Genomic DNA, 23,837 nt, shown 5'->3' with positions numbered 1-23,837 from the left:
GATTACATTGATTGGTTTCCAGAGTTATAACTACTGCATAAAAAATTACTCTTGCTTGCATTGCCATTTCTGGTAGAGTCACACTTAATGGTCATCTTGTAAGTGCTTTACCCACCTATAATCTTCCTGAGTTACTATTAGGTCCACTTGTTTTACTACTGTGGTCCAAAGAGACTGAAAATTGCCATAAAGCAGCAGCTAAGAAATCCTTAAGGAGAAGGAACTTCTGGACTGGTACTGAGTTGGCAAATTTTGTTCTGTAAAGCCCTCTTTTATCTTCATCCCTGGAAATGGGAAAAATAATTCTGGTTGTGACTGACATCTCTTGAAACTGCTTAATTTGTAAAAACATTAATTTTCATTTGAAAAACAACAACAACAACAACAAAAAACTAATTCTTTGGTACCAAGAAAAGAAATTTAGAAGGCAAGCAAAAACAACCAGTACATACTGGTACATATGTACCATTACATACATCGCTAGTACTACAAATGCAGTTGTTTGTGGGTTTTTTTAGGTTGCTGATAGCATCTGATCCCCAGCAGCACAATGTACTAGACGATACGAAGTCATCACATGGTGACCATGACGTGTTGTTCACCATGACGTGTTGTTCATGTGCCACTTCTTTCAAGACTGCAGAAATTTTAACTGGCCTATTGAACAAATGCAGTGCTTTATTGAAATCAGGCACTGGTCTTCTACATTTACATTTTCAGCCCCCTACAAAACTGTCCAGCAGTGGTGTGAGTGCTGTTATTCCGAACAGGGTTCTTCTAAATGGCTGGGTTTTCTTCTTTCCTTTATAAAGGCTTTTTCTTCAGTTAGGCTTTGGGCCTCCGCTCTTAAAACTTCTCCAGCTTCTGTGCTGTCACTGGCATGCTGACATGTGCTGCTTACAGCACTGGGGTTGACGCGGAACACCCTTCTGCAATTGCTTTACGTCACACCTAACACGTGGTGCTCCAGTCTCCTTTGGGGACTCGTGTATTTCAGTCCCTGCCTTTTTTCTGGTACCTAGACTCCTCCCCTTAAACCTGAAAAAATACTTAAAGCAAGCACCTGTGCCACCCGGGTGCATATCCCTTCCTCACTTGCAAGACGGGCTTTGCCCTGTATCTGCTAAGACGTAACAGTTCTGGGTCTTGCTTCTTGTTACGCAGCACTGACAAGTGGATCAACCTTTAGGCTGTCGTTTCCTGGCACTTGTGTCCTTCGTAATTATTCAGGTATTTTGCATCTAAAGTAAGCTGGATGGTGATAAAATCTGCATGAGTGGCAAGTGTGAAAGGCTCTCAGTGACTGGCGATATATCTTTAAATAGCTTAAGGACTTTGACAAAATGTGCTTCTTTCTCATGCCTGAAATTTTTGTGTCATCTTTAGAATCAGTTTGAGATTTTTCTTAATTTTCCATCAAGTTAAAAAGTTTCCAAAATGTTTGAGTGTGTGTCTTTTTGTGGAAAAAGTGACTGTGTAACTGGGAGTAATGGTCCTCACACTAAATGAACCTACCCAAGGAATTACATCTTCCGCAGTGCTGGTTCCACCATCCCTCACTAATTTCAAAGCTCACAGGCTTTTGCCTATTGACTTTTGCTCCAAGTTTGTTCATCTTGCTTTTCTTGCAGTTCCTTTGATGTGATTCTTAACAGATGCTGACACACTTCCCAGTTTAAACACACCTGAGATTTAAGAAAACTTCAGCCACAGCAACATCACAGTAGATTTTCTTCTCTGTTGGTTGCATTAAGATGGGTATGAATTGCTACCTATTCTGATCCAGTTGCATTTCTCACACTTTTTGTGCAGGTAGAAAGGGCTGCATGTAGATATGTACGTGTATTTATGAATAATCTGCCCTTGCATATACTGAACTATGTTCACAGGGAGAAATAATACCTGCAAGGATTTTCAGCACCTTTGAAATGTATTTTGTTATTTTTTCTGCTTATTTTTATCTAGTAAATACTAGTTCTCCAGTCTTTTTCACAGGAACACGTGATTTTATTTTAATGGTTGCAGGGTTTTTTTATTATTCTGTTTCTCTATTGCTTCCAAGTAATTTACTTTTACTAGGTTTTTGTGTTGTTCATGGTGGTTTTTTGACAGAACACAGCCTGGTACATGGTAAGTAGTAGGTTGTCACCTGAGTGCTCATGTCAGCAAATCTAATCAGCAATGAAGGAAAGGAAAGGAAAGGAAAGGAAAGGAAAGGAAAGGAAAGGAAAGGAAAGGAAAGGAAAGGAAAGGAAAGGAAAGGAAAGGAAAGGAAAGGAAAGGAAAGGAAAGGAAAGGAAAGGAAAGGAAAGGAAAGGAAAGGAAAGGAAAGGAAAGGAAAGGAAAGGAAAGGAAAGGAAAGGAAAGGAAAGGAAAGGAAAGGAAAGGAAAGGAAAGGAAAGGAAAGGAAAGGTTGAGAATCCCTTTTCTGATAGTGAAGACAGTGTCTGGTGCTAATGACAATGCAGTTGGCATATTTGATGCTATTTTTCTTCTCAGTATGAAGGGAGAAGTAGTTATAAGCCTTGCTTCAGCTGTCACTTCTGTCTGTCAGGCAACAAAAGCACTAAAGCTGCTGTGATAAAACTGAACGTGGTTCTGGTACCTACAGCATCTCAAAAAGGATACAACAAAATCAGACGCCAGAGAAGGGTAAGGATCATGGTCATGAGTATGGAAGCACTGCCATACGAAGAAAACCCAAGTAAACCAAGCCTTTTCATTCAAGAAAAATAACTGACAAAAGAACTGGAACATGACAGAAGATCTCAAATATACTTAGAAGCAAATGCTGAGAGATGCACCATTCACTTTCTTTACTACTCTGAGGGCATCAAACTCAGTTGTAGGAGTCCTGTTCAATACAGAAAAGTAGCTCCTTACGCATGCAGAGGGTAGTAGTAGATCATTGCAAGAGGATGTTGTGGATGTTAACCACACCTAAGGGGAGAGTGGATAAATGCATGGAAGAGAAATTCATAGATGTTTCCCATATATGAAGAAACTGCATCCAGCTATTCCCTGGACATCCATTTTTACTGCTGTCAGAGACAGAATACCGAACCAGGTGGTCTTTATGTTTTCTACCTCTTCTGTTTGGGTATGCTCTTAAAGCCCGTGTTTTTAAAGGGTCACCTTGAAAACCCAGATTGATATCTTTTGCTGCTTGTTCTTTGTCGTCAGTGACTCAGATAGAAGAAAATATTGCAAAAGATGTTGCCCAATGCTATTCCATCACCATTTATAAAAGCAGAACCTGGTTTCCACAGTTGCATGAAGATTATCTCATAACTGTTTGTCTATTGCCATAGCACAAGCAGTTCTAATGACAGAAAATATTAACCCATTGTTTTAAATCTTACTTCATTCATTTTAATTTTCCTGTACCTGAAGAGTCTTGTTCTAGAGTAATATGATGTTTTCTTGTTTCATTTGTTGTTGTTTTGTTTGTTTTGTTTGTTTGTTTTTCTCCTAGGAATGAATAAGTTGATCTCCCGTCCACACAAAAGGCCAAATGCTCTCTGTAGGCTGATTTGCTTTCCCTGGTCTGGAGGTAAATGTTCTTTCTTTGATCGATGGTGCGAACTCTTCAGCAGCACAATTGAAGGTTGGTCATTTGTGTAGTTAAAGACTTTAAGAAAGCTGGGGTCTCTGAAATACACAGTTGCAGAATATAATGCTCTTGACAGCTGTGCAGTCTTTCTCCAGTGGATATTATATTCAGAAAGGAAGTCTACTAGGATTCCACATTTCCATTGGGATGCTGGGTGTACTAAGCTTCTGTACCACTTTGGATCAAAGTATATTTAATTAAGTTAAAAAGCGACATCCTCAGAGATAAATTTCACAGGACTATAGTATGCTTGTCTGCCTTGGAAACTGCTGGTTTGATTCAAGAAAGGGCAATGCAGTAAAAATATGCTACTGCATATTCCAAACACATCAGCAGTGCCTTATATCCTTATGTAAGAACAGTGAAGTCATAAGAATTGTTTTTTAATGTTGAGAGGCTGCACAGAATGAAATTCAGTTTATCAAGCATTTTTGTGTGGATAGAAATACTTCTAACAACATTACTAAGAAGATAGCCTAGGAATGACTGCAGAGCCAGAGGAATAAAGTCAGGGAGCAGCACGCTCCTTCAGATGCTTTAATTGTGCTGAAATAAAGTAAAAAAGACATGAACATTTTTGTACTACTGTCTGTGGTATTATGTGGTGGCTTATTCTGTCTCTTGTAAAATACGTTTCACCTGTTATGTCCATGCTAGTTTAGCAGTGTGTTCAATGTCAAGGAAATTTCAGAAAATCACCATTTTTACTGATCTATTGGTTACTTATTTTCTCTAAACTCTGAGAGGAAAAACTCCTAATTTTGAAAGGGGTGTAAAAAGATAAGATATGCCCTTTTGTATAGCTATTAAATCCCGTCAGTTTATACAATTCTGCATTTTACTGTGTGCAGCACTGAAGAGCCTTCAAAGAGGAAAATGGGAACTGTATGATCCTAATACAGTTTGTTAACATTCTAATGTTGCCCTTAAAATGATATTTTTTACACAACCCTCAGAGTTGGTTTTATTGAAATCGTTATTTTTATTAATGCCTACAGCAATAAAATTGTTTCAAAACCTCAGCTGAGATCATGACCTTGTTATCATTTTAAGTGGATTTCTGACTTAAGGCATTTATAAATTTGATCAGTGGGAGAGGCAACACTTTTCAGTTAAGGAACGAAACCTGATCTGTCTTTAATCACAGGATTAAAATATAGCAGTAGCAATAGCAAATACACTGTATCAACTACAAAAAGGATTAATTTAAATAATCTGTATACTCTGCAGAATAGATTAGAAAATTTAGTAAAAATGATGTTACTGTTTTTTCTTGAAATGACTGTAATTCTTTTCCCTCCCTTCCTCCATCTCTTCTGTAGTGTCTGTTATAAGGCTTGCTGGAAGAGAATGTCGTGATAAGGAGCCTTTTCCAGAAGACATGGCAGAAGTAGTTAATGAAATTACAAGTACTTTGTTAAAAGATCTGCAAGAAAAACCATTTGCATTTTTTGGTCACAGGTAAAGATGTATACGTTTTAGATACCCTGGTGAAGGAACTGTAGGAGTAGATAGTGACTTGTCTTTGTTTGCAAAAACCCTAGGCAGATACACTTCTGCAAAGGTCTTTTGTCAAGCCATGCTAAACCATGCTGCTAATCTCAAAGACTCTGGTTATTTATATTTTGATTACTTCAGGCACAATGTCTTCTAAAAATGGCAGTGCTGTGATTTATTTTTACACTGATAAATTATAATTGTTTATTGGTAATATTTGTGTCAGTGCTTACTCTAAAGTGAGCATATAGGGTGAACAAATGTGTAGATTTTGAAGATCACTTAGTCCCAAGTATTCAAAATAACTGTCCTTGCTGGGATTCAGGAAACTACTAGAACAAATGGGGGCAAAAAAGGTCTCATTTGTAAAATTAGTCTGTGTTGGAAGGTACTTTGTGTGAATTAGCTAAATCACTATATGTCATTTATATAGAACCATAAAATCCACTAGAGTTACAGTTTCAATAAATGCTCAAGGTAGCCAGTTAGCACTAAAATTCAAATTATATTCACACTTTCCAGTTTTTACTTAATTTTTATTATGTTGTTTTAACTTCTCTTTTTGCTGCAGTTTTGGATCTTATGTTAGTTATGCAGTTGCAGTACACTTGAAAGAGGAGTATGGACTAGAGCCGGTCCATCTGTTTTTCTCAGGGGCATATGGCCTACATGTAAGTTATAAATTCATTAACAACAACAACAAAACAAAACAAAAAACAGTGTATTAGATGGCATGAGTAAAACACTTGTGAATTTCACATTGCAGAGTATTTACTGTGGCTATCCTTAGCCTAGGGAGAATAGTCTCCTTGAGCTAATGCTATTTTTTCTGAATGCTATTATTTACTCTGGTCTTTGGCTTAAAAAAGCAATGAAAACAAAACATAAAGTGACACTTCCTGCTCTGTAACATATGAAACAACTGTCTTAGTCTAGCATTTTATAAATCTCCTGCACCAGCCCTCGGTACATTTGACCAGGTATTTCTTTCCCTCTGTTGCCTTTGTAATCTGTTCTCAGTTCCCTCTGCTTCTGAGTTTCTGGTGATTCTGTTAGTCTTTCTCAGTAAAACAAATGAGCTGGCTTTTTCCTAGCCCTCTTGTCCTCAGTCATCATTTGCTCTTTCCATTCTTTTGTTCATGGTGTTTCTTACCAATGTTGTTCATTGAGCTAGTACTTCATGGAAGACATTATGATTCCTGAAAATTTCCCTAATCTGTGGGTCTCTCCAGTCCTACATTAGTTGGCATTGTCTCTACTGCAAGGTTTTTCTTTCTATTATATGTTTTATTAATTTTCTTTCAATAGTGAGATTCAAACTTTGGACAAAAACACATTAAATGTGTCTGGAAGTCTCAAAACAGTGTTTGTCTCAGTTATAATCAGTTAAAAACCAGTCTACTAACCCTACCCTATACCTGCAAATGTTAAGCTAATCAGCCATTGTGTATTGGTAATAGAGAATCTTCATACTTTTTTTACTAAAGCAATTATTAGTGAAAATACCATTTAATGTGGTGTATGTTAGGGTGTATTATTCAGTATTATTTAATGTGGTGTATATTTTATATGTCACCCAATCGTTTTGTCTGACAGAGTGAATATTTTTTTCTGATGACCAAATTCCGTGAAATAGAAGATAGTTGCATGCTTGAATATTTAGACATGTTAGGAGGAACTCCTCCTGAGTTTCTGGAAAATGAACAAATCAACAAACATTTGTTATGTATTTTAAAAGAAGATCAGAAAGTTCTTCACACATATCCGTAAGTTTTATAATTTTGAATTACATTTATATTTTAAAGCTGTACTTATGTCTGGTCACTTCAGGTTTTCTTTTTTCTGTCTCTGAAATTTGTTCTAGATTTTGAATTAGATTAGTTATATAAAATAAATAAATAAATAAACAGTAAACATAGTTTCCTCCTTTATGTGTTTTTCTATTTATATTTTAGTGTTTATACCACTTCTGTCTCCAGTGGATCTTATACAACAGCTTATGTAGCTGAGTTGTTAAGGTTTCTCATCCTGGCAAAGAGAAGGACCCATTTTGGCCCTTGCAACCTGACATTGCTAAGGGTCTGAAACATCAGAACTTGGATATAAGCAGACAACATAATTGTTTATTATCAGTGAGAATTTTTAATGCAGGTTGAATTTCTTTTTTTTTTTCCTAACTGCTAGGTCATATTTTCTTGAAAACTTGAGACATAAGTGCAGTAAGGTAAGGAGCTAAGACTCTTACAGATACAGAAAGTCCTTTTCCTGATGTTCTGTGCAATTTAATCTATAGTATGTCTGTTATGTTATAAATTTTCTGTTGTGTTTTTGAGTAGAAAGAAAAAGCTTTTTTATATGTGGAGGCAAAACCCAAACATAGGTATCCTATGGAAAATTGTATAACATTTTTGTGTTCACAGTTGGCGTGATATAAGAAAGAAATACTTGTCTTGTGATGTCACCTGCTTTAACGGGTCTGATGAAAAAGAACATGGTTCAGAAGGTACTTTACTTAAATGGCTTTCCTCTTATACTTAGGCATTTTCTTGATATAACAAATCATTAAATGAATGGAGTTCTTCTGAATCTTTTACCACCTTCTTAAATGAAACAGAAATATACAGAAATGCGGAGAAAAACAGTTTATATGTGATTTAAAATAATTAAATAATAAATTTGAAATACTTATGTAAAATGACCACAATAGTTTACATTTCTTTTATATTTTAAATCTTTTTCAGCCTGGCTTGCAGTAACCAGTGGAGATACTTCCGTTCACAGTCTTCCTGGAAATCACTTTTATCTACTGGAGCCTTCTAATGAAACTTTCTTGATAAAATACATAACTAAATGTATAGAAAATTCTGACATATGAGTATTTCCCTCCATTTTAATAATAGAAGGGGTAAGATAACTCCACAGAACTTAATAATTAAGTCATTCTTTCTGTTAAATTGCATTCAGTTATGCCTAAAAGTAACTGTTCCTCCAGAACATTTTTATTGTAATCATTTAAAAGAAGTTGTTCTGTTACAAAAATAAACATTGTCTTCATGTCTTAAAGGTAAAAACTTTTCATCTTTTCCTTCTTTTCATCTCACACATACACAAACCCTTCACTGTATTCAATAACATCATTTGCTAAAAAAGACAGTTGTTGTTTTACTTTTAGAGCTTCTCTGTATGCTTCTGTAAAAATGCTGAATGTAATTTAACATTCACAAAAATCCACAATTCTTAAAGAAATATCTATTTAATAGGTTCAAATTTATTTAGAATAAGATGTAGTCCAAAAATACAGTATATGTGTAAACACCCTTTACCGTGCAATGGTTCACACTTAAAAGATTTTACTGTCAGACTACTACAGTTATTTTTCTCAGCAGAGTTAGTTCATTAGCTACTGAAGAGTGAGTTAGTAGTGGGAATTACTCTGAGTATTCTAAATCCCATATTTTTCTACCATTGCTTTTGCTTTAGAAATATAAGCATTCATGGCATCCTCCTTTGATATACCTGCAAAGGAAAGTAGGAGTAATTATTGGCTTGTATTTGCAGTTCTATTTAAGTGATTACGTGTGGTAAATTTAATTGCTTTAACACCTTTTTTCAGGTTCCATGCCTCCCATTTGGCTTTGCCTTTCAAATCTAGCATTCCTGGGCACTCTGCCAAAATAAATGCATACCTTTATTGATTATCATGCAGGTTTATATAACATTTGCTTGATTGCAAGGTATGGGTGTAAATTTGCTGTTATATATAGTAACAGGAATACCAATATTAATATCTCCAACTGTAGCCTGTTTGTAGAATCCATACAGTTCCTTCAGTTCTTCATCTGTTGGTCTTGTTTTTAATTTTTTTACTTCTTCTGCAGCCTCATCAAAGTCAGCCTGATGCAAGAAAAAGAAAGTGTTAGTTTGCCTCTCAAGAGGTGTGCTTGAAACATTAATTTTAACGTGCACGGTAGTTCAATAGATAGGCTCTATTACTCACATAGTTTTAGTAGTAAGTCTATGTATTTTCTCCACAAAAGAAGTTTAATAAAGCTGTAAATTATTAGAAGGTGAACTTGGCCTACTTATTTAATAGGATCAGCATAGCTAAAATGAGTAAACCTCTTTTTTCCAACAGTTTTCTATCTAACCACTTGGAACCATTACAGATTGTCTAGTGTCAGAATGGTCACGGATTGTAGTGGGTTTACATGGCAAGGTTTTAGTAGTGGAGGGCTGCAGGGGTGGCTTCCCTCAGTATGTTTGCAAGCACCAAGCTGGGGGGAAGTGTTGATCTGCCGGAGGGCAGGAAGGCCCTGCAGAGGGACCTGGACTGGATGGGTGGAGGCCAAGGGGATGAGGTTCAACATGGCTCAGTGCCGGGTCCTGCACTTTGGCCACAACAATCCCATGCAGTGCTACAGGCCTGGGGACAGTGTCTGGAAAGCTGTGCAGAGGAAAAGGATCTGGGGGTGCTGGCTGATGCTCACCTGGACATGAGCCAGCAGTGTGCCCAGGTGGCCAAGAAGGCCAACAACATCCTGGCTTGTACCAGGAATAGTGCAGCCAGCAGGACTAGGGAGGTGATTGTCTGTCCCTCTGTGCTCTGTTGTGGTGAGGCCACACCTCAAGTGCTGCATTCAGCTTTGGGCCCTTTGCTACAAGAAGACAAGGACATCGAGGGCCTGGAGCACAAGGAGAGAAGGGCTACAAAGCTGGTGAAGGGCCTGGAGCACAAGGCCTGTGAGGAGCGGCTGAGGGAACTGGAACCCCCCTGTGGAGCAGGTGCAGAGAGTGACCGTGAAGGAGCGGCAGAGATGAAGCGCCAGGGACTGACCGCAGCCCCAATTTCCCATTCCCCTGTGCTGCTGGGGGGAAGGAGGTAGAAGAGGGTCAATGGGAGGGTAAGGTGTTTTAGTTTGTGTTTTTAGTTTCTCACTGCTCTAGCTTGTTAGTAATAGGCAATAAATTTCTCTGATCTCCCTACTCTGAGTCTGTTTTGCCCACCACGATAACTGTTGAGCGCTCTCCCTGTCCTTATCTCAACCCCTGAGCCCTTTTCATCATATTTTCCCCCTCTTTCCCTTTGAGGAGGGGGAGTAAGAGAGCGGTTGTGGTGGAGCTTGGCTGCCCACCCAAGTAAAACCACCACACGGATACATTCATGTAAGTAATGTGTGCAATGAAAGCTGTGTATGTCCGTCGCATTCGTGGTGGGAGCATGAAAACAGTCACTGAACTTTACAGCACAGCAGTGATCTCCAAATCCTTTTGGCCTCATGGCATTGTGTTGGCTCTAATGAAGGAGCTCCCCTGTGGAGCCAGTACCTCTGAGAGGTACTGCACACTTCCTCCTTCATTTTCACCTCTCTGATGAAAGTGCAGTAGCTAACCAGCTGTCAGCGCACCCATACCTCATGGAGACTGAAGCAGTGCTACTGCCAGGACAGCCTTCCACACCCAGCTCTCAAACACTGTAGAGCACCAAGTGAAGCATAAATTTAAGGCTGAAATACCCCTTTCGTCTTCTTGTGTCTCACACTCACATTAACCCAAGGCTATAGCTGCTATTCTGTCTATAACCTAAGTCTCAAATTAGAATTAGCATAGAGTTTGTAGTCTGTTTCATGCCCAGGATATGTCAGATAGCAAGATTTTTGCACAGCAACTACTGAACTGCCAGTTTACTGCCACTGCTATAGTGCAGTAAACTCCTACATAGTACTGTCACATGTACTATGGTGTAAAAAAGATGCTATATGCTGCTTTCAGTAACTATTGTATCTTCTGAGTTGGATGTGCCTTTGCAGAAGCACGGTATATCACTCAGAATATACTATTACATATATATTTAAAAGCAGCCTACAGTACGTGTAAAAAATCAGCTCTGTATCCAACAATTGTTTCAAGGTGATTCTGAAGTTTTGTTTAAATACCCAAGACCCTGGTGGTATCTCAGCTGACTGTACCATGCTCCTTTAGGCTACTTATTTTTTCCTCTAGTTAGAGGAGAGGGTTTTTTGGTTTTGTTCTAAGTAAGAAAACCTATCCTGTATTTGTCTTAATTGATGCTGTTCTGCTTGGCAAATGACTGTGCTGGGTGGAGCAGGTGAAGGAAATAAAATAAGCAAGACCTGCGCTCATTATAGCATTCTTTATTTTAAGAGTGAAAGCACAAGACAGGCATTTCTGTTTTAAAATAACTAAAGAAAGAAAAGAATTTAATTACTGACTGATGCTCAAGCATATTTCCTCAAAGAAAGGCCCCTTCATGGAGTCACAAACTATACATTCATTGATTTAATGGCACATCAGCTGGTGGCTGGCTGCTTTAAGGCACCAGCAGCAGGTGAAAGAGGTTAAGAACAGGTAGCTGGGGGCACTGATCACAGTGATCTTACACAGACACCTGGCCACTATCCTATCATTATTGTTATTATGGAAATTCAGTTTGTCTAGTGGGTAACGTTCCCGGCCACAACATTTGGAGAAATTTCTAATTTTTGTAAAACTATCAATTGCTATTTGAAATCAACAAGGAGAAAGCAGAATTCTTTTAAGAACAACACTCTGTGAATTTAGATCTTGAGGCCTGCTTACATCTACAGTTTGCCAGTGTGTTTTCTTCCTTCCTTTGGCATAGAGAGAGTTCTTAGCGAGTCAAGGTCTTAAATTTAAAAGAAAAGCAAGAATTCCTTGGCAAAGGAGGTTTGTTATATCTGGAAGGCAATCCTCTGTTAGAACAGAGCTGCTTTTTCCCCACCTACCCAGCTAGCGACTATAGCGTCACCACTGGGGGCTGTGTCGCCATTTTTAAGAACAGAACTTATATCGCTTCTGGGCAGATTAGAGATGAGAGATTATCTATGTGGTACTTAGAACAAGACTGTCTTGAACAATCTGTGAACTGTATGAAATATATAAACAAGAAAAGGAGGACTAAGGAGAATCTCCATTCTTTATTGAATGTGGGGGTAAGCACAGTGACAAGAGATGAAGAACAGGCTGAGGTACTTAATGTCTTCCTTGCCTCAGTCTTTAGTAGCAAGACTAGCTCTCTCTGGATACCCTGCCCTGAGCTGGTAGATAGGGATGGGGAGCAGAATGAAGCCCTCATAAACCAAGAGGAAATGATTAGTGACTTGCTACACCACTTAGAGGTACACAAATCTATAAAGCCAGATAGGATCCAACCAAGGGTAATGAAGGAGCTGGTGGAAGTGAGATCCTAGCCACTTTCCATCATTTATCAGCAGTCCTGGCTATCAGGGAGGTCCCAGTCAACTGGTGGCTAGCAAACATGACACTCACCTACAAGAAGGGCTAGAAGGTGGAACCAGGGAACTACAGGCCTGTCAGTCTGACCTTGGTGCAGGGGAAGCTCATGAAGCAGATTGAGTGCCATCACGTAGCACCTACAGGATAACCCGGTGATCAGTCCCAGACAGCACAGGTTCACAAAAGCCACACTCTGCTTGACAAATCTGATCTCCTTCTACGACAAGGTGGCCCACATAGTGGATGAGGGAAAGACTGTGAATGTTGTCTTCCTTGACTTCAGAGAGGCTTTTGACACAGTTTCCCACAGCATTCTTCTGGAGAGACTGATTGCTCATGGTTTGGATGGGCCTACACTTCGCTGGGTGAAAATCTGGCTGGGTGGCCGGGCCCAAAAAACTGTAGTGAATGGAGTGAAATCCAGTTGGAGGCTGGTCACTAGTGATCACCAGGCTGCCCAGGGAAGTACGTGAGTCACAGTCCCTGGAGGTATTCAAAATGGTATGCAACATGGTGCTTGGGGACACGCTTCAGAGGTAGACTTGGCAGTGCTAGGTTAATGGTTGGAACATTTTAATCTTAGAGGTCTTTTCCAACATAAACGATTCTGTATCTGTATGAAAAACAAAACAAAGCAAAACAAAACAAAACAAAGCCAACAACTTGCTTGCCATTAGAAATAAGTAATAGCTGGGAACAGAGTTTTGCAAGCTCACTCTCAGAAGTGGTAACGTTGACTTCCTTGTCAAAGGAAAACTCCCCTTCACCAGGGGGAGTTTTAGGTTAGATGTTAGGAAGAACTTCTTTACTGAAAGGGTTGTTAGACACTGGAACAGCCTGCCCAGGGAAGTGGTGGAGTCACCATCCCTGGAGGTCTTTAAAAGACGTTTAGATGTAGAGCTTAGGGATATGGTTTAGTGGGGACTGTTAGCATTAGGTCAGAGGTTGGACTCAATGATCTTGAGGTCTCTTCCAACCTAGAAATTCCGTGATTCTGTGTGAAGTATTGCTCCAGTGATCAATTCCCTAAGAACAAATGGGAAGATAAATTGTTCTTACACGTCCTTTAATGTAAGACCATTGAGTTCCATCCATTAAGTTGGACTAATGGACTAAACTCACAAAGCCAAAGCTTCCACAGGTTTTTTCCTCCTTTGAATGACTGCACGCAACAAGGTCCAGTGAAGAACAACTTTTCTACAACTTGTCAGTTTAGGAAGAAAGTGAAAAGGCAAAGAAAATCTGCTCAAAATCAGCGAGGCAAATGCAAGAATCCAGTAGGAAACACCATCAGGCCTGGTGCTTTATAGGTTTCTACAATGAGTCAGAATGCAATGGCTAAAAGGTGGCTGGACCCCAGAAGGGTAGTTTGCTTTTCATTATTTGCTTCAACAACATTTAACTGCATCTACACTCATTTGATCTTTACATCGTCTCACTCCTGTGGCAGAGAAGCAGATGACAGCGTCATCCTGACCACCATATGGCAGCAAGGACCCTTGATTCTCGTCGATCAAGGACAGTAACAATTATCTCAGTTCCAGGTGTATTGGGACTCCCAGATGTCATAACAACAGCTACAGAACAAGGCAAAAAGGTGAGTACAGGCAGATGACAGCAGCTGCATGTGGGAGAAACTACTCAAGACACAAAAGAAGTTCCATTTGTACACACACAGATTTGTCTGTAGAAACTCTTGAAACTCTTGACTAGGGCTCTGGGGCTTGATTGATACTTTAATGACCGTTCCCCTTTGAAGCCTGACGAAGTAGAAATCCCATTGGTGGCACCTTACAACTAGGCTACCTGGTATAAGCAAGCACATCTTGGCAAGTCTATGGAGGGTCCTGTTTAAAAGTAGCAATGTAATGATTTATACAGAATAATAAGGAAAACATTTCCCCAACAGCACGTCAAGCATCATTAAAGCATCTAGTTGTTACCAACTAACTAAAACTAAGGATTTATTCTCTTCTTTCCCTGATCATCTTTTATTCATTAATGGGAGAGATCCCAACCACAGGAAAGAAACTTAGGAGGAGAGGACACTTTATAGCAAACACTTCTTGGGATTGTATGAGGGTTAAGAGGTATACAAGAGCATGCAGGAAGCCCTACGCCTTCACAGTATGTAGTAACCTTTTAATAAATGTATTAACACTGAGAGTTTTCTTCTAACCTGTATATGGTGGCAGTCCATAGTTTGAAACTGTCTCCTCACTGCCAGACAACATTTTGAAATTGCCTTAAAGTAATAAGCTATTGCTTATTTTGCAATGGAGCAAGAGTTGTTACCTTCTGGCAGGTGTGAACAACAAATATTTAGCTAAACAAAATAATTTCAGTTTGGCTTAATGTTTTAAATTGGCAACAGTGGCATTCATATGGATGTGGATTCAGTCCTTATCAGGAAGAACTTCAGATATGTACATTCATGAACGAACGGATGGTTTTGCTGTCTTCATGGTGGTGAAATATCTCAATATATAGGTCATGAGAAACAGTGTTAGTAGTTGACACAAAGTGCAAGTTAATTTCTGTTCTTCTAAAACTCCTTTAGATTGCTGACATTAAAAGGAAATTGTTAAATGTAAAAACGTTTTATGAATGTAATTGAATAAGAATGAACATTTTTCATGACATTGACTTTGACATTGGAATTTCATTGCACTTGAGAAAGCCTACAGCACCAGCTGCAGTGGTACTTGCCCTCGGATAAGTCGTTAGGTCAACAGGAAAATTCTCTTATCTTCTACATCTACTTGTTCTTGATGCCATGGAAGAAAAATCCATACAACAAGAAGATACTACTCTCAAATTTCATTAGAGAAATCGATTCTTTCTCCAGAAATGACAGCTTTGATAGTTTCCAGCTTCAGTGCAAACAAAACCATTCTGAGTCATACATCATTCAAACATTTGCTTACCCTAGAGGATCAAAAGAAACTGATCTTTGGTCATAAAAGAAAAGAAGGGAACATTGCTTTAGTTGTTAATCATAGTCCATAATTCACACGTGCCTTTTGTAAGCAATATAATAAAGATCTCCCTATGAGGAATTCCTAGTATTTGTAATATTAACACTTTCTTCTTGCAAACTTTATTTTTCTTCTTTTGCAATACTTTTCTTCTTGTTCTCCTTTTGTAGTGTCACTGCACTGGGATTTCCTACTGCCACCAGAAGTGCCTCAGCAAGGTCTGATGTTAAGCCCGTTCTTAATTTTTCACCAAAGAAAAATGGGTCTGTAGTCTAACAGTGGACAAACACGCGTCTGCATATGACTGACAGAAACACTTTCAATAGGCATGTATTATGGAGATGGGCTCAGCAAGGGAAAACAAAATCATTACTGAAACCTATGTGTCATTGAACTAAGGAAGAGACTGGAACTGTGCACCTCTGACATGCCCAGGAACAAAGCATTTCCCTCACACTGTCAGTATGGATGCATAAAAGGGACCTACGTTTCCTTAGGAAAACATATTTGATGGCCCACCACCTTTAAGATTGCTTTTCTAGATAAAAGTTTATTAAACACGAGGGAATGGCACAAAGCAGTGCCAGGGGAGGTTCAGACTAGATAAAAGGAAAAATTCCTTCACCATGAGGGTGGTCGAACACTGGAAGAGGCTTCCTAGCGAAGTGGTTGATGCCCTGTGCCTGTCAGCAGTCAAGAGACATTTGGACAACGCCCTCACAAATACACTTTGACTTTTCACCCTGAAGTGGTCGGGCAGTTGGACTCAATGTTCTTTGTAGTCTCTTCTAGCTGAACTATTCTGTTCCATTCTGTACTAAAACAAGTGTTTCATTCTTCATCCCAACACCAGTAGATGTGATGTACTTTACTACACGTATCAGTGACTCTCACACCATCACAGACATCTCCTCATATTATCCACACACGTACAAACAAAAGCAGCATTCACACTCTCTTAGCACTGAGATGAAGAAGTGGTATCAATATTAAAACACAACTGAGCTGCCGTAATTAATTGAAGATGAAATAAGTTTTATCTGCATCTTCATATTGTCAGCACTGCTGTGCACGAGTCCTTGTCAGGACAGAGATAAGGACTACTCACATCAGTGGAAACCTTCCAAATGCCTTGAATCATTTTCTGATCTAAACTTCACAAGAATGAACTAGAAGCACACTAGACTTGTACAGACAAAAGATAACTGAAAAAAATAATAAAGTTAATAAGCTTACCTTTATATACTTTTATTCTAACTGGATCTATATGAAATATCACAAGCTACTGTTTCAAAAATATGCAAATGCATACCTTAAGCAGCAAGAAATGCACAGAAATGAAACTTTAATGTTTTTTTCTTCATCTCCCTCAATCCAATCATTGTGCACAGACTCACAGATTTTGCTTAGGATTTGCTTGCTTATACAACATACTTAGGAAGAGCCTGTAATTTCCTTTAATTGTACAATGATAAAATTCCCCTTTAATTCCTCAAATTAAAAGCAGAAGTCTGTATATACTTACATATATATGCAGACATAAACATACACACATGCATTAAAGCTAAACGCATGACTTATCTGACTACTATCACAGACTTCCTTTGTGCAAAGAAAAAAATTAATTTATTTTCAGCAGAATATTTTAGCAGATTGCAAAACTTAGAGATCTCTTTAAATATATTTATTTCATAGAGTGAATTAAAGGCAGAAGAAAACAAACTACAATTTCAATGATCACTACACAAAGGTGGCGTTATGTTTGGGATTTGGCAGCTCTTAGCCATTTAAGCAGGATTCTACTTCTTAGCTGTAAAGCAACACAATGAAACCTCTGTGCCATTCCACATAACTGCAACTCAGGAGAAAATTGCTGAGCTACTGACAATACACTCCCTGCATCTAGGTCAGAGCGTTGTGTTGCTCACTCTTTGCCACACACACACACACAAACCAAGCTGAGATGGACATTATAATGAGAGCAGGATGAAAAGGGCTTGCAAATCTTAAAGTGAAAGGGATAACAGAAAGCCTAATAAGAAATTACAGCCTAATCCATCAGCGCATGGGCAAGACAAGGAAAGTATTCATGCTTTAGTACAATGATAAAAGCCAGCAATTAAAATAATTTCCTCGGGAACAATTTAAATGCAGTCAGAGTGAAAGCAGAAGGAAGAAGCTTTCCTACCAAAATGCATCTCAAAATGTACCACTCCAAAGACGTACACACCTGAAAAAAATGCGTGCGCTCTTAAATGTTATTCATGTTTCCCAAACGCACACAAATCACTGATTCAGTGTTAGAAGTTTCCCTTTTTCTTCTATAGCTCTGAGTAAGTAAGTAGCTAGCACCTAAAAATTAAATAACATACCTACCTCTCAGTGCGCAAGCCAGTCCCAGCAAAGTCAGATGTGCACACAAAGAAAACAATTCACACACACTAAGAGCATTTGTGTCTCCTACCTCCACAAAATTACACGAGCCAGGAACAGTTCAAAATCAACTGCCTGTGTCTCAACCTCCACTTGCAAAAAGCAATGCACTGTTTAACCGTCAGAGGCTTACGTGCTGCAAGGTAACCTTGATTTTGCAGCAGCAATCCTTACGGTGAAGAAACACGTCTGTCTCTGACAAGGCATTGCACGGACGGACGGTGCATCCCTCTTGCTCCTCTTCTGTCTGGCCGGGATGCAGAATTGCTTACCTGGAGAGTCATGGTGCTGTGGGGATGCCCAGGGACCAGCCTCGCTCCTTCTCCTGCGGGGACGCAGAGCTTCTGCCTCCCAGCTCTGCCGAAGCGCCCTGCGGGGCGGCAGGGGCCACACGTGATGGGGCTGGGCACCGAGTGGCCTCATCTGGGGGCCGTGCTGGGAGAGCTGGCCTGCCATCAGGGCTGGTGAAGGGATATTGGCTCGATTTGCTGCGTGCTGAGCCCATGAGGGTGCCCACGCTCGTCTCCTTGGGAAGGCTGAGCTCGCGTCTGTACCCCGGAGGGTCAGGCCGCCAGCCCGAGAGCAGAGCTGCAGCAGGGTTTCCAAGGCACTTGTTTGAAAAAGGGATTTCCTCGGGGTGAATGAATGCGAGCCTGATCTGAATCGCACCAGCACCATCACTGTTAGCATCCTCTCCTCCGCAGCCCGACCTGGTGACCGGCCCTGTGGGGACCTGGTGCCCACCACAGTGGGGCCGCATCCCACAGAAACTGGGTTTTCTTTGTTCTGCTAAATACAAAAGGAACAACAAACATTAAATTAACTAACCTCCAGTTGTACCTAGTAAAGGAAAAAATCTAGCCCCACTTACCTATTACATCAATTCACTAATTCTTTATGTTCATCCCTCTGTACCTTTGTACTCATCATTCCTCGGGCATGGCTTTAATCACAATACCATACACTTCAGCTTTTTTAATCCACCAGCTTCCGTAAACTCACGTAAAAGGGGTGTTTCCTCTCAAATCAAGCCTGGATTAAATTAAACCGAGGCTTGCAGAGAAAACAAAAGTATTAAATCTCAGTAAGAGGAGATAAAAACACAAGGGAAAACAAGTCCCTGGCCTCCGTCCTCCACCATGGCGAGGCACAGAGGCTGCCATTTAGCGAGGGGAGCGGTGTGCTGGGACACATGGGGACAGAAGGAGCTCCTGGGACACCCGTTAATGGTTCATGGCACTGCGGGGAGCCTTCAGCTTTGTCCTTACGCCTCATCTCCTCACCAGCGTTAGAACATGGTGCGTGCACGCGATGCTTCATGCACTAGCAGTGAGAGCTGCGGTGAAGCCACCACGAAATCCTCACTAATTCGCCACGATTTCATCAGCTCGCACACGACAGAGCCCGTCTATCGCTACCCGATAAAAACACCTTGCAAAACACGTTCAAGCAGCAGCAATACCACCCCAAACACCGGCCCCAAACCCCACGGAGCCCGCTGAGGGCAGCACTGCGCCACCGCCCCGTGGCGCCGCCTCTCGCTGCCGGCCTCACCGCCCACCCCGGGGCGGGACGAGCCGGGCCGGGGGGCTGCCGCCGTTCTGGGGCCGTGTGGGGCCGGAAGGTGCGGGCTGGAACCGGGACCGGGACCAGGACTGGAACCGAGACGGGGTTTTGGGACTGCGGGGCTCGGGCACGGCTCCAAGGCTGCGGGGAGGGCGGCCCCGCTCTCGGCCGCCTCGCGTTGCTGGCGCAGCGAGCGGCGTTTGCTCCCCTGCTTTTCTCGTCACCGCAGGAGCTGGAGGAAGGCTGTCGCTGAGCGATCGCGGAGCGGCGGTGTGGAGACGTGGGGTGGTTTTTTTTTTTCGGCCGGAGGTAGGTGGAGGAAGGCCCCGCTTTGCCCGGCCCCCCCTGCAGGAAGCGAGGGGCCCCGAGGCTGGCACCGCGTGGAGGGCGCTGGGTTCCCTCTTGGCGCTTTAATTCCCGTCCCTGTGCGCTCCTTGTCCTCGGTAGCGTCCATTTTGAAAGGAAAAACGCAGTTTTGCAGCAGAAAAAGGCAGTCTTTCGGCTGTGAAATCTGCCATGTTTTTTCCTTCCCATACTGCCTTTACTTGATACCCCCTGTAGGCCATCGGTCATCACTGAAAGGCTTTAAAAGCAAAAATACCGATTTTTATTTTACTTTTTACTTTACTATGATAAGAGTTTCCTCTTCCCTCTGCCACAGCTACAAAACGTGTAAGATCCTTTATTTGTTTTAGCTTATTACCAGTACATAGAGAATTGATGTGAGTGACAAGATGGCATTTTGTAAATACCTCAAGGTCGGGACTCACACCACACATTTCTGCTGGGGTAAGGAGGATACCTAAGGACACAGTCGTGTTTTGTTTCTCCTGAGTTGCTCCTCCTGTGTAAGCTGGGCTGTATAACTATAAAGGCCTCGTAGCTTGGCAAGAGGATGGCGTAATAACCCAAGCGTGAGTTTGGGGACTTAAGGAGTGAACAGGGTCTGCAGGCAGACACGCTGTCATGTCTTGACTCATGATCTCAACTAGGTAGATAAGAGCGAGAACAACTATCCATTCTTTGCACCAGTTTGATTTTTCACAAAAAGACGTGGTCTAGGTGACATAAAAGTGAAAGACCCCTTTTGAACTTCCTGAAGGCCTGCAGAGGTTAGCCTCCCTTCATCAAAAGCATAATTAACACTCTGCAGCCTTTTATCATACCTACTAAATGCAGGTATGATTGCAGGTATGATCCAAATGCAGGTATGCAGGTGTAAGATTAAAGAATGAAAAGGCAAATTAAAGTTTATGAAATGTTAAATTAATTCAAGAATGTGGAGCTTGTTTCACGTCGTGATTTTGCAGCTTTTTTTCACGTCATAATAGCTCTAAAATGCAGCTGTGCAACGGTGAGAAGTGATCCTTCAACTTCTGTTCTTAATCTGCAGAACAGCTAGCTGCTTTCGTTCAGGTTCAGCTTCAGAATGGTTTCTTGTCACTGGTGTTGCCTTGCTCTAGAGCCTGCTCTTTAAAACAAAAAAAGAGAAAAAAAGGTGCAACCTGTGCCTTGTGGAAGATTTGTTAAGGATTAGCACTGAGCTAGTGTGAAGAAGGTGCCAGTTGGAAGTACCATTTTGAGATGTGATGTTTCTCTTCTGCATTCCCAAGAGAAGGCTCTGGTAATGAAGTCCCCAGCAAACAGCACGATATTTAAACACTGTTTACCTTTTTCTTCCCTTCACAGCTAGGGTGGCAAAATACAAAAGAACCCCAGGATGTCTGTAATTCAGCAAGGGACGGCATCACTTCGTAAAGCAAAGAAAACCACTGTAAAAATTTGTCTAGATAACCCCTTTGATATTCAGTGGAAAACCATAGATGGAGATAACATGCATTTTATATTACAGACTTTAGAAGAAAGCATTAAACAAATTGGACTTAAAAAGGTAGAGGCTCCAAGGAAGAAAAAGCGTTCCAGTACAAAAAAACAGATGGAAAGAAAGTGTGATGCTAGCAACAATGAGCTCCCTACAGCAGAGGAAACAGAAGGCAATCAACAAGCACCAGGATGGACTGACATAAGTATCAGAAGACAACTTGCGATTGGAGTTAATGAAGTTACAAAAGGATTGGAAAAAAATGAGCTGCTGCTTCTGCTGGTGTGCAAATCTGCAAAGCCTGCCATGATCACATCGCACCTTATCCAGCTGAGCGCAAGTCGAGACACCCCAGCAGGCCAGGTTCCCCGACTCAGTGAAATGATAGCACCACTTCTTGGCTTAACATCCGTTTTAGCACTGGGCTTTAAAAGGCAGTCTGATAAATTTACTGATGTAATTGAAGCAATAATTCCAAAGATACCAGCTTTGGAAGTGCCATGGTTTCAGTATAGAGCTGAAGGATCCGCGGCAAATGCAGATTCTTCAGAAATTCATGAACCTGAGCAGCTTGAGGAGACAGTGGAGGATGAGCACACAAGCCAGAAGCGGAAGCGTACAGAAAGCAATCAGCGCGATCTTTCGGATGTGATTTTACAGCCTTTGAAAATCAAGAAAGTTGTTCCAAATCCAAATAAGATCAAGAAACCACCTCGCAAAAAGAAAAAAACCTTTTCAGCATGAATGACTTCAGTTCGGTTCTTCCCAATTAAAGTGATTCGACAAACTCATCTGTGTTGCATTCACCCGAGGTTCTCTCCGCTTTAATAAAGAATATTGTTCAAACTTATGAGTCTGTCTGGGGATAAATATTTAATTTGCAGTTGGAGATCACAAAGTTAAATTGGTAATGAATATCCTGGAGTAATAAGCACAGCTTTGGAATTAATGTAAAGCATTAAGCAAGCTTTGTATTTTTGTACAGATGAACATGCCTCAGATAAAACTGATTCAAAGTAAGTGTAATTACTCAAAAAAAATTGATACCAAAATTGAAAGTTTATTTAAACAAAGGTCCATGCCAGTATAACTCTTAAAGCTGGTTCGATGCTTGTTTCAAGTAAAGAGCTGTAACAGCACAGGCAGACTTCCCTTTTGAACTTTCATCCTTTCCTCTGCTGAACAAGAATCTTGGTTTGGTCAAGCATGTATGCAGGCTTGGGTTCCAGCTCTACCTGGTGGTCAATATGCTGAAGGAAAAAGGTTATTTTCATACATAGAACAGAACAAAATTACTACTGCATTTGGAAAAAAAAAACAACAACACACTTCTGTATGTAAACTATTAACACACATATCCTGTGAGAAAATGTAAACTAAACTCAGTTTCTAAATGGAGTCTAAAGTTATTCCCCAGGAAATTCAGCCATGGCCTGTTGTATGTAAAGTAGCAGATGACAGCTGTAGTTGCTACACAAGACTAAAAGGTTTGGAGTTTCCTTTTGCTGAGTCTATGAACAGTCTCCTAATGAGACAGCTGTTTTGTAGGAAGGAAAGGAACTAGTACTGCAATTCAAACTGCAATCAAAATCGACAGCGCAGGAGTTTATTTGGCACTCTATGTTATAAGCAAAAGTGAATTCTATGGTATTGTAAAAGAGCAAAATATCTTAATTGTTTCATCTTGTTTCGCAAAGATGGGTTTTATGCGTTGCGGTTTTCAGAGCTTTGCAAGTCTAGCCTCCCAGTGCTATCAGCTAGCTCATCTGGAGTTTGGATTTAGATAGAAGTGTCTTAAGCTCACGATACTGACTATGAAGGGAGGCAGTAGCCATGATTCTGTAGTTGTCATGCTCCCTGAAGTTTAAACAAAACAAAGGCATTCAATGCCAGAAATTTGCCCTCCCTCGCTGAGGGCGGCAAGGAAAGAGGTGATTTTATTTTGCCTTGCTTCATAGTCCTTCACAGAGGTCATCTGCTTTGGCTTTTTAGATGCATACAATTTTGAAGGCATGCTAGAACCTAGTGTAATTAATTCCCATGCTAGCTAGTTGTAACATTTAGCTCTTAGTCTTTAAGAAGAGCACGAGGATTAGCTTTGGTAAAGAACAAAGCACAGCAGTCATCTTTTCAAGCACCTTGCTGCCTGCCCAGCTCTGTAGCTTTCCCAAGGGATTTGTGTCCCCTCTGCAAAGTTACCAAAGAAAAGAAATTACACAGGATGTTTGAAAAGAGTAGTGGGAAAGGTGGTAGAGTGAGCCTTCAAAATGCCTTCAGATTTGCCAGTTTTGAAACCAGCTATTAGTTTTTGAAGGGTCTTACCTGGTAGCTGTTCAAAACCTACCGCATGTGCAGGTTCAACATGTGAAACAGCCCAAGAGCCTGTGTCAGAGCTGCTGACAGCAGCACCCACGCCAGTGCCCTTTAGTTAAGGCCCTGCTCAGGAAGCGAGGGCGGGCGGCCACAACTTCCAGCCTGCACCCACGCAGTCAGGCAGTTACTTGGAGGTGGGACACCTCCAAGGCTCACAAAGCACTCGAGTTAAAAGAGCAGGTTCAGCCAAAAGGCTGAAGCACTTATCGGGGACAGAAGAGACTGTTTTGGATTAAACAGCCACTAGGTAGCAGTTCTGTGCACAGGACTGCCCAGGAGC

The 23,837-nt window shown here is 40.9% G+C and overlaps 3 protein-coding genes across 8 annotated transcripts; 2 read left to right on the top strand and 1 right to left on the bottom strand.

The window, feature by feature from the left end:
• Positions 1-312: 312 nt before the first annotated feature.
• On the top strand, positions 313-8,213 carry OLAH (oleoyl-ACP hydrolase). Its single transcript, XM_084507442.1, has 7 exons — positions 313-1,230; positions 3,476-3,607; positions 4,936-5,074; positions 5,682-5,781; positions 6,707-6,876; positions 7,531-7,613; positions 7,852-8,213. The coding sequence occupies exons 2-7, from the start codon at positions 3,478-3,480 to the stop codon at positions 7,983-7,985; spliced, it is 756 nt and encodes a 251-aa protein (XP_084363568.1). The 5' UTR covers positions 313-1,230; positions 3,476-3,477; the 3' UTR covers positions 7,986-8,213.
• Positions 8,214-8,358: 145 nt separating this feature from the next.
• Positions 8,359-19,334, bottom strand: ACBD7 (acyl-CoA binding domain containing 7). The gene is made up of 5 exons (XM_084507443.1): positions 18,668-19,334; positions 18,069-18,585; positions 8,887-9,004; positions 8,714-8,776; positions 8,359-8,626 (listed from the first exon to the last, which is right to left on the bottom strand). The coding sequence occupies exons 2-5, from the start codon at positions 18,078-18,080 to the stop codon at positions 8,553-8,555; spliced, it is 267 nt and encodes an 88-aa protein (XP_084363569.1). The 5' UTR covers positions 18,081-18,585; positions 18,668-19,334; the 3' UTR covers positions 8,359-8,552.
• Positions 19,335-19,366: 32 nt separating this feature from the next.
• Positions 19,367-22,034, top strand: RPP38 (ribonuclease P/MRP subunit p38). 6 transcript variants are annotated; one of them, XM_084507441.1, is made up of 3 exons: positions 19,381-19,420; positions 21,052-21,136; positions 21,215-22,034. In XM_084507441.1, exons 2-3 carry the CDS (start codon positions 21,083-21,085, stop codon positions 21,926-21,928), a joined length of 768 nt encoding a protein of 255 aa, XP_084363567.1. In that variant the 5' UTR covers positions 19,381-19,420; positions 21,052-21,082; the 3' UTR covers positions 21,929-22,034. The 6 variants fall into 6 exon arrangements, with proteins under 6 accessions (XP_084363563.1, XP_084363567.1, XP_084363562.1 ...); XM_084507436.1 differs by adding an exon at positions 19,592-19,671 and having other exon boundaries at positions 21,052-22,034; XM_084507440.1 differs by adding an exon at positions 19,592-19,675 and having other exon boundaries at positions 19,387-19,420; positions 21,052-22,034.
• The last annotated feature ends 1,803 nt before the right edge of the window (positions 22,035-23,837 follow it).

This window comes from Aythya ferina, assembly GCF_964211825.1.
Source record: "Aythya ferina genome assembly, chromosome: 2".
Classification (NCBI taxonomy): Eukaryota; Metazoa; Chordata; class Aves; order Anseriformes; family Anatidae; genus Aythya; species Aythya ferina.
The sequence above is the reverse complement of the archived record's forward strand: the minus strand, read 5'-3'. Positions and strand labels throughout refer to the sequence as shown.

Excerpts from the sequence above, each read along its gene's own strand:
- OLAH (XM_084507442.1), top strand. The coding sequence starts at position 3,478 with ATGAATAAGTTGATCTCCCGTCCACACAAAAGGCCAAATGCTCTCTGT. Across the intron at positions 6,877-7,530 it reads AAAGTTCTTCACACATATCC|TTGGCGTGATATAAGAAAGA; the intron begins GTAAGTTTTATA and ends TTGTGTTCACAG. Across the intron at positions 7,614-7,851 it reads AAAAGAACATGGTTCAGAAG|CCTGGCTTGCAGTAACCAGT; the intron begins GTACTTTACTTA and ends AATCTTTTTCAG.
- ACBD7 (XM_084507443.1), bottom strand. Across the intron at positions 8,777-8,886 it reads AGTTGGAGATATTAATATTG|AGTGCCCAGGAATGCTAGAT; the intron begins GTATTCCTGTTA and ends TTATTTTGGCAG. Across the intron at positions 8,627-8,713 it reads GGCATGGAACCTGAAAAAAG|GTATATCAAAGGAGGATGCC; the intron begins GTGTTAAAGCAA and ends TTTCCTTTGCAG.
- RPP38 (XM_084507437.1), top strand. The coding sequence starts at position 21,083 with ATGTCTGTAATTCAGCAAGGGACGGCATCACTTCGTAAAGCAAAGAAA.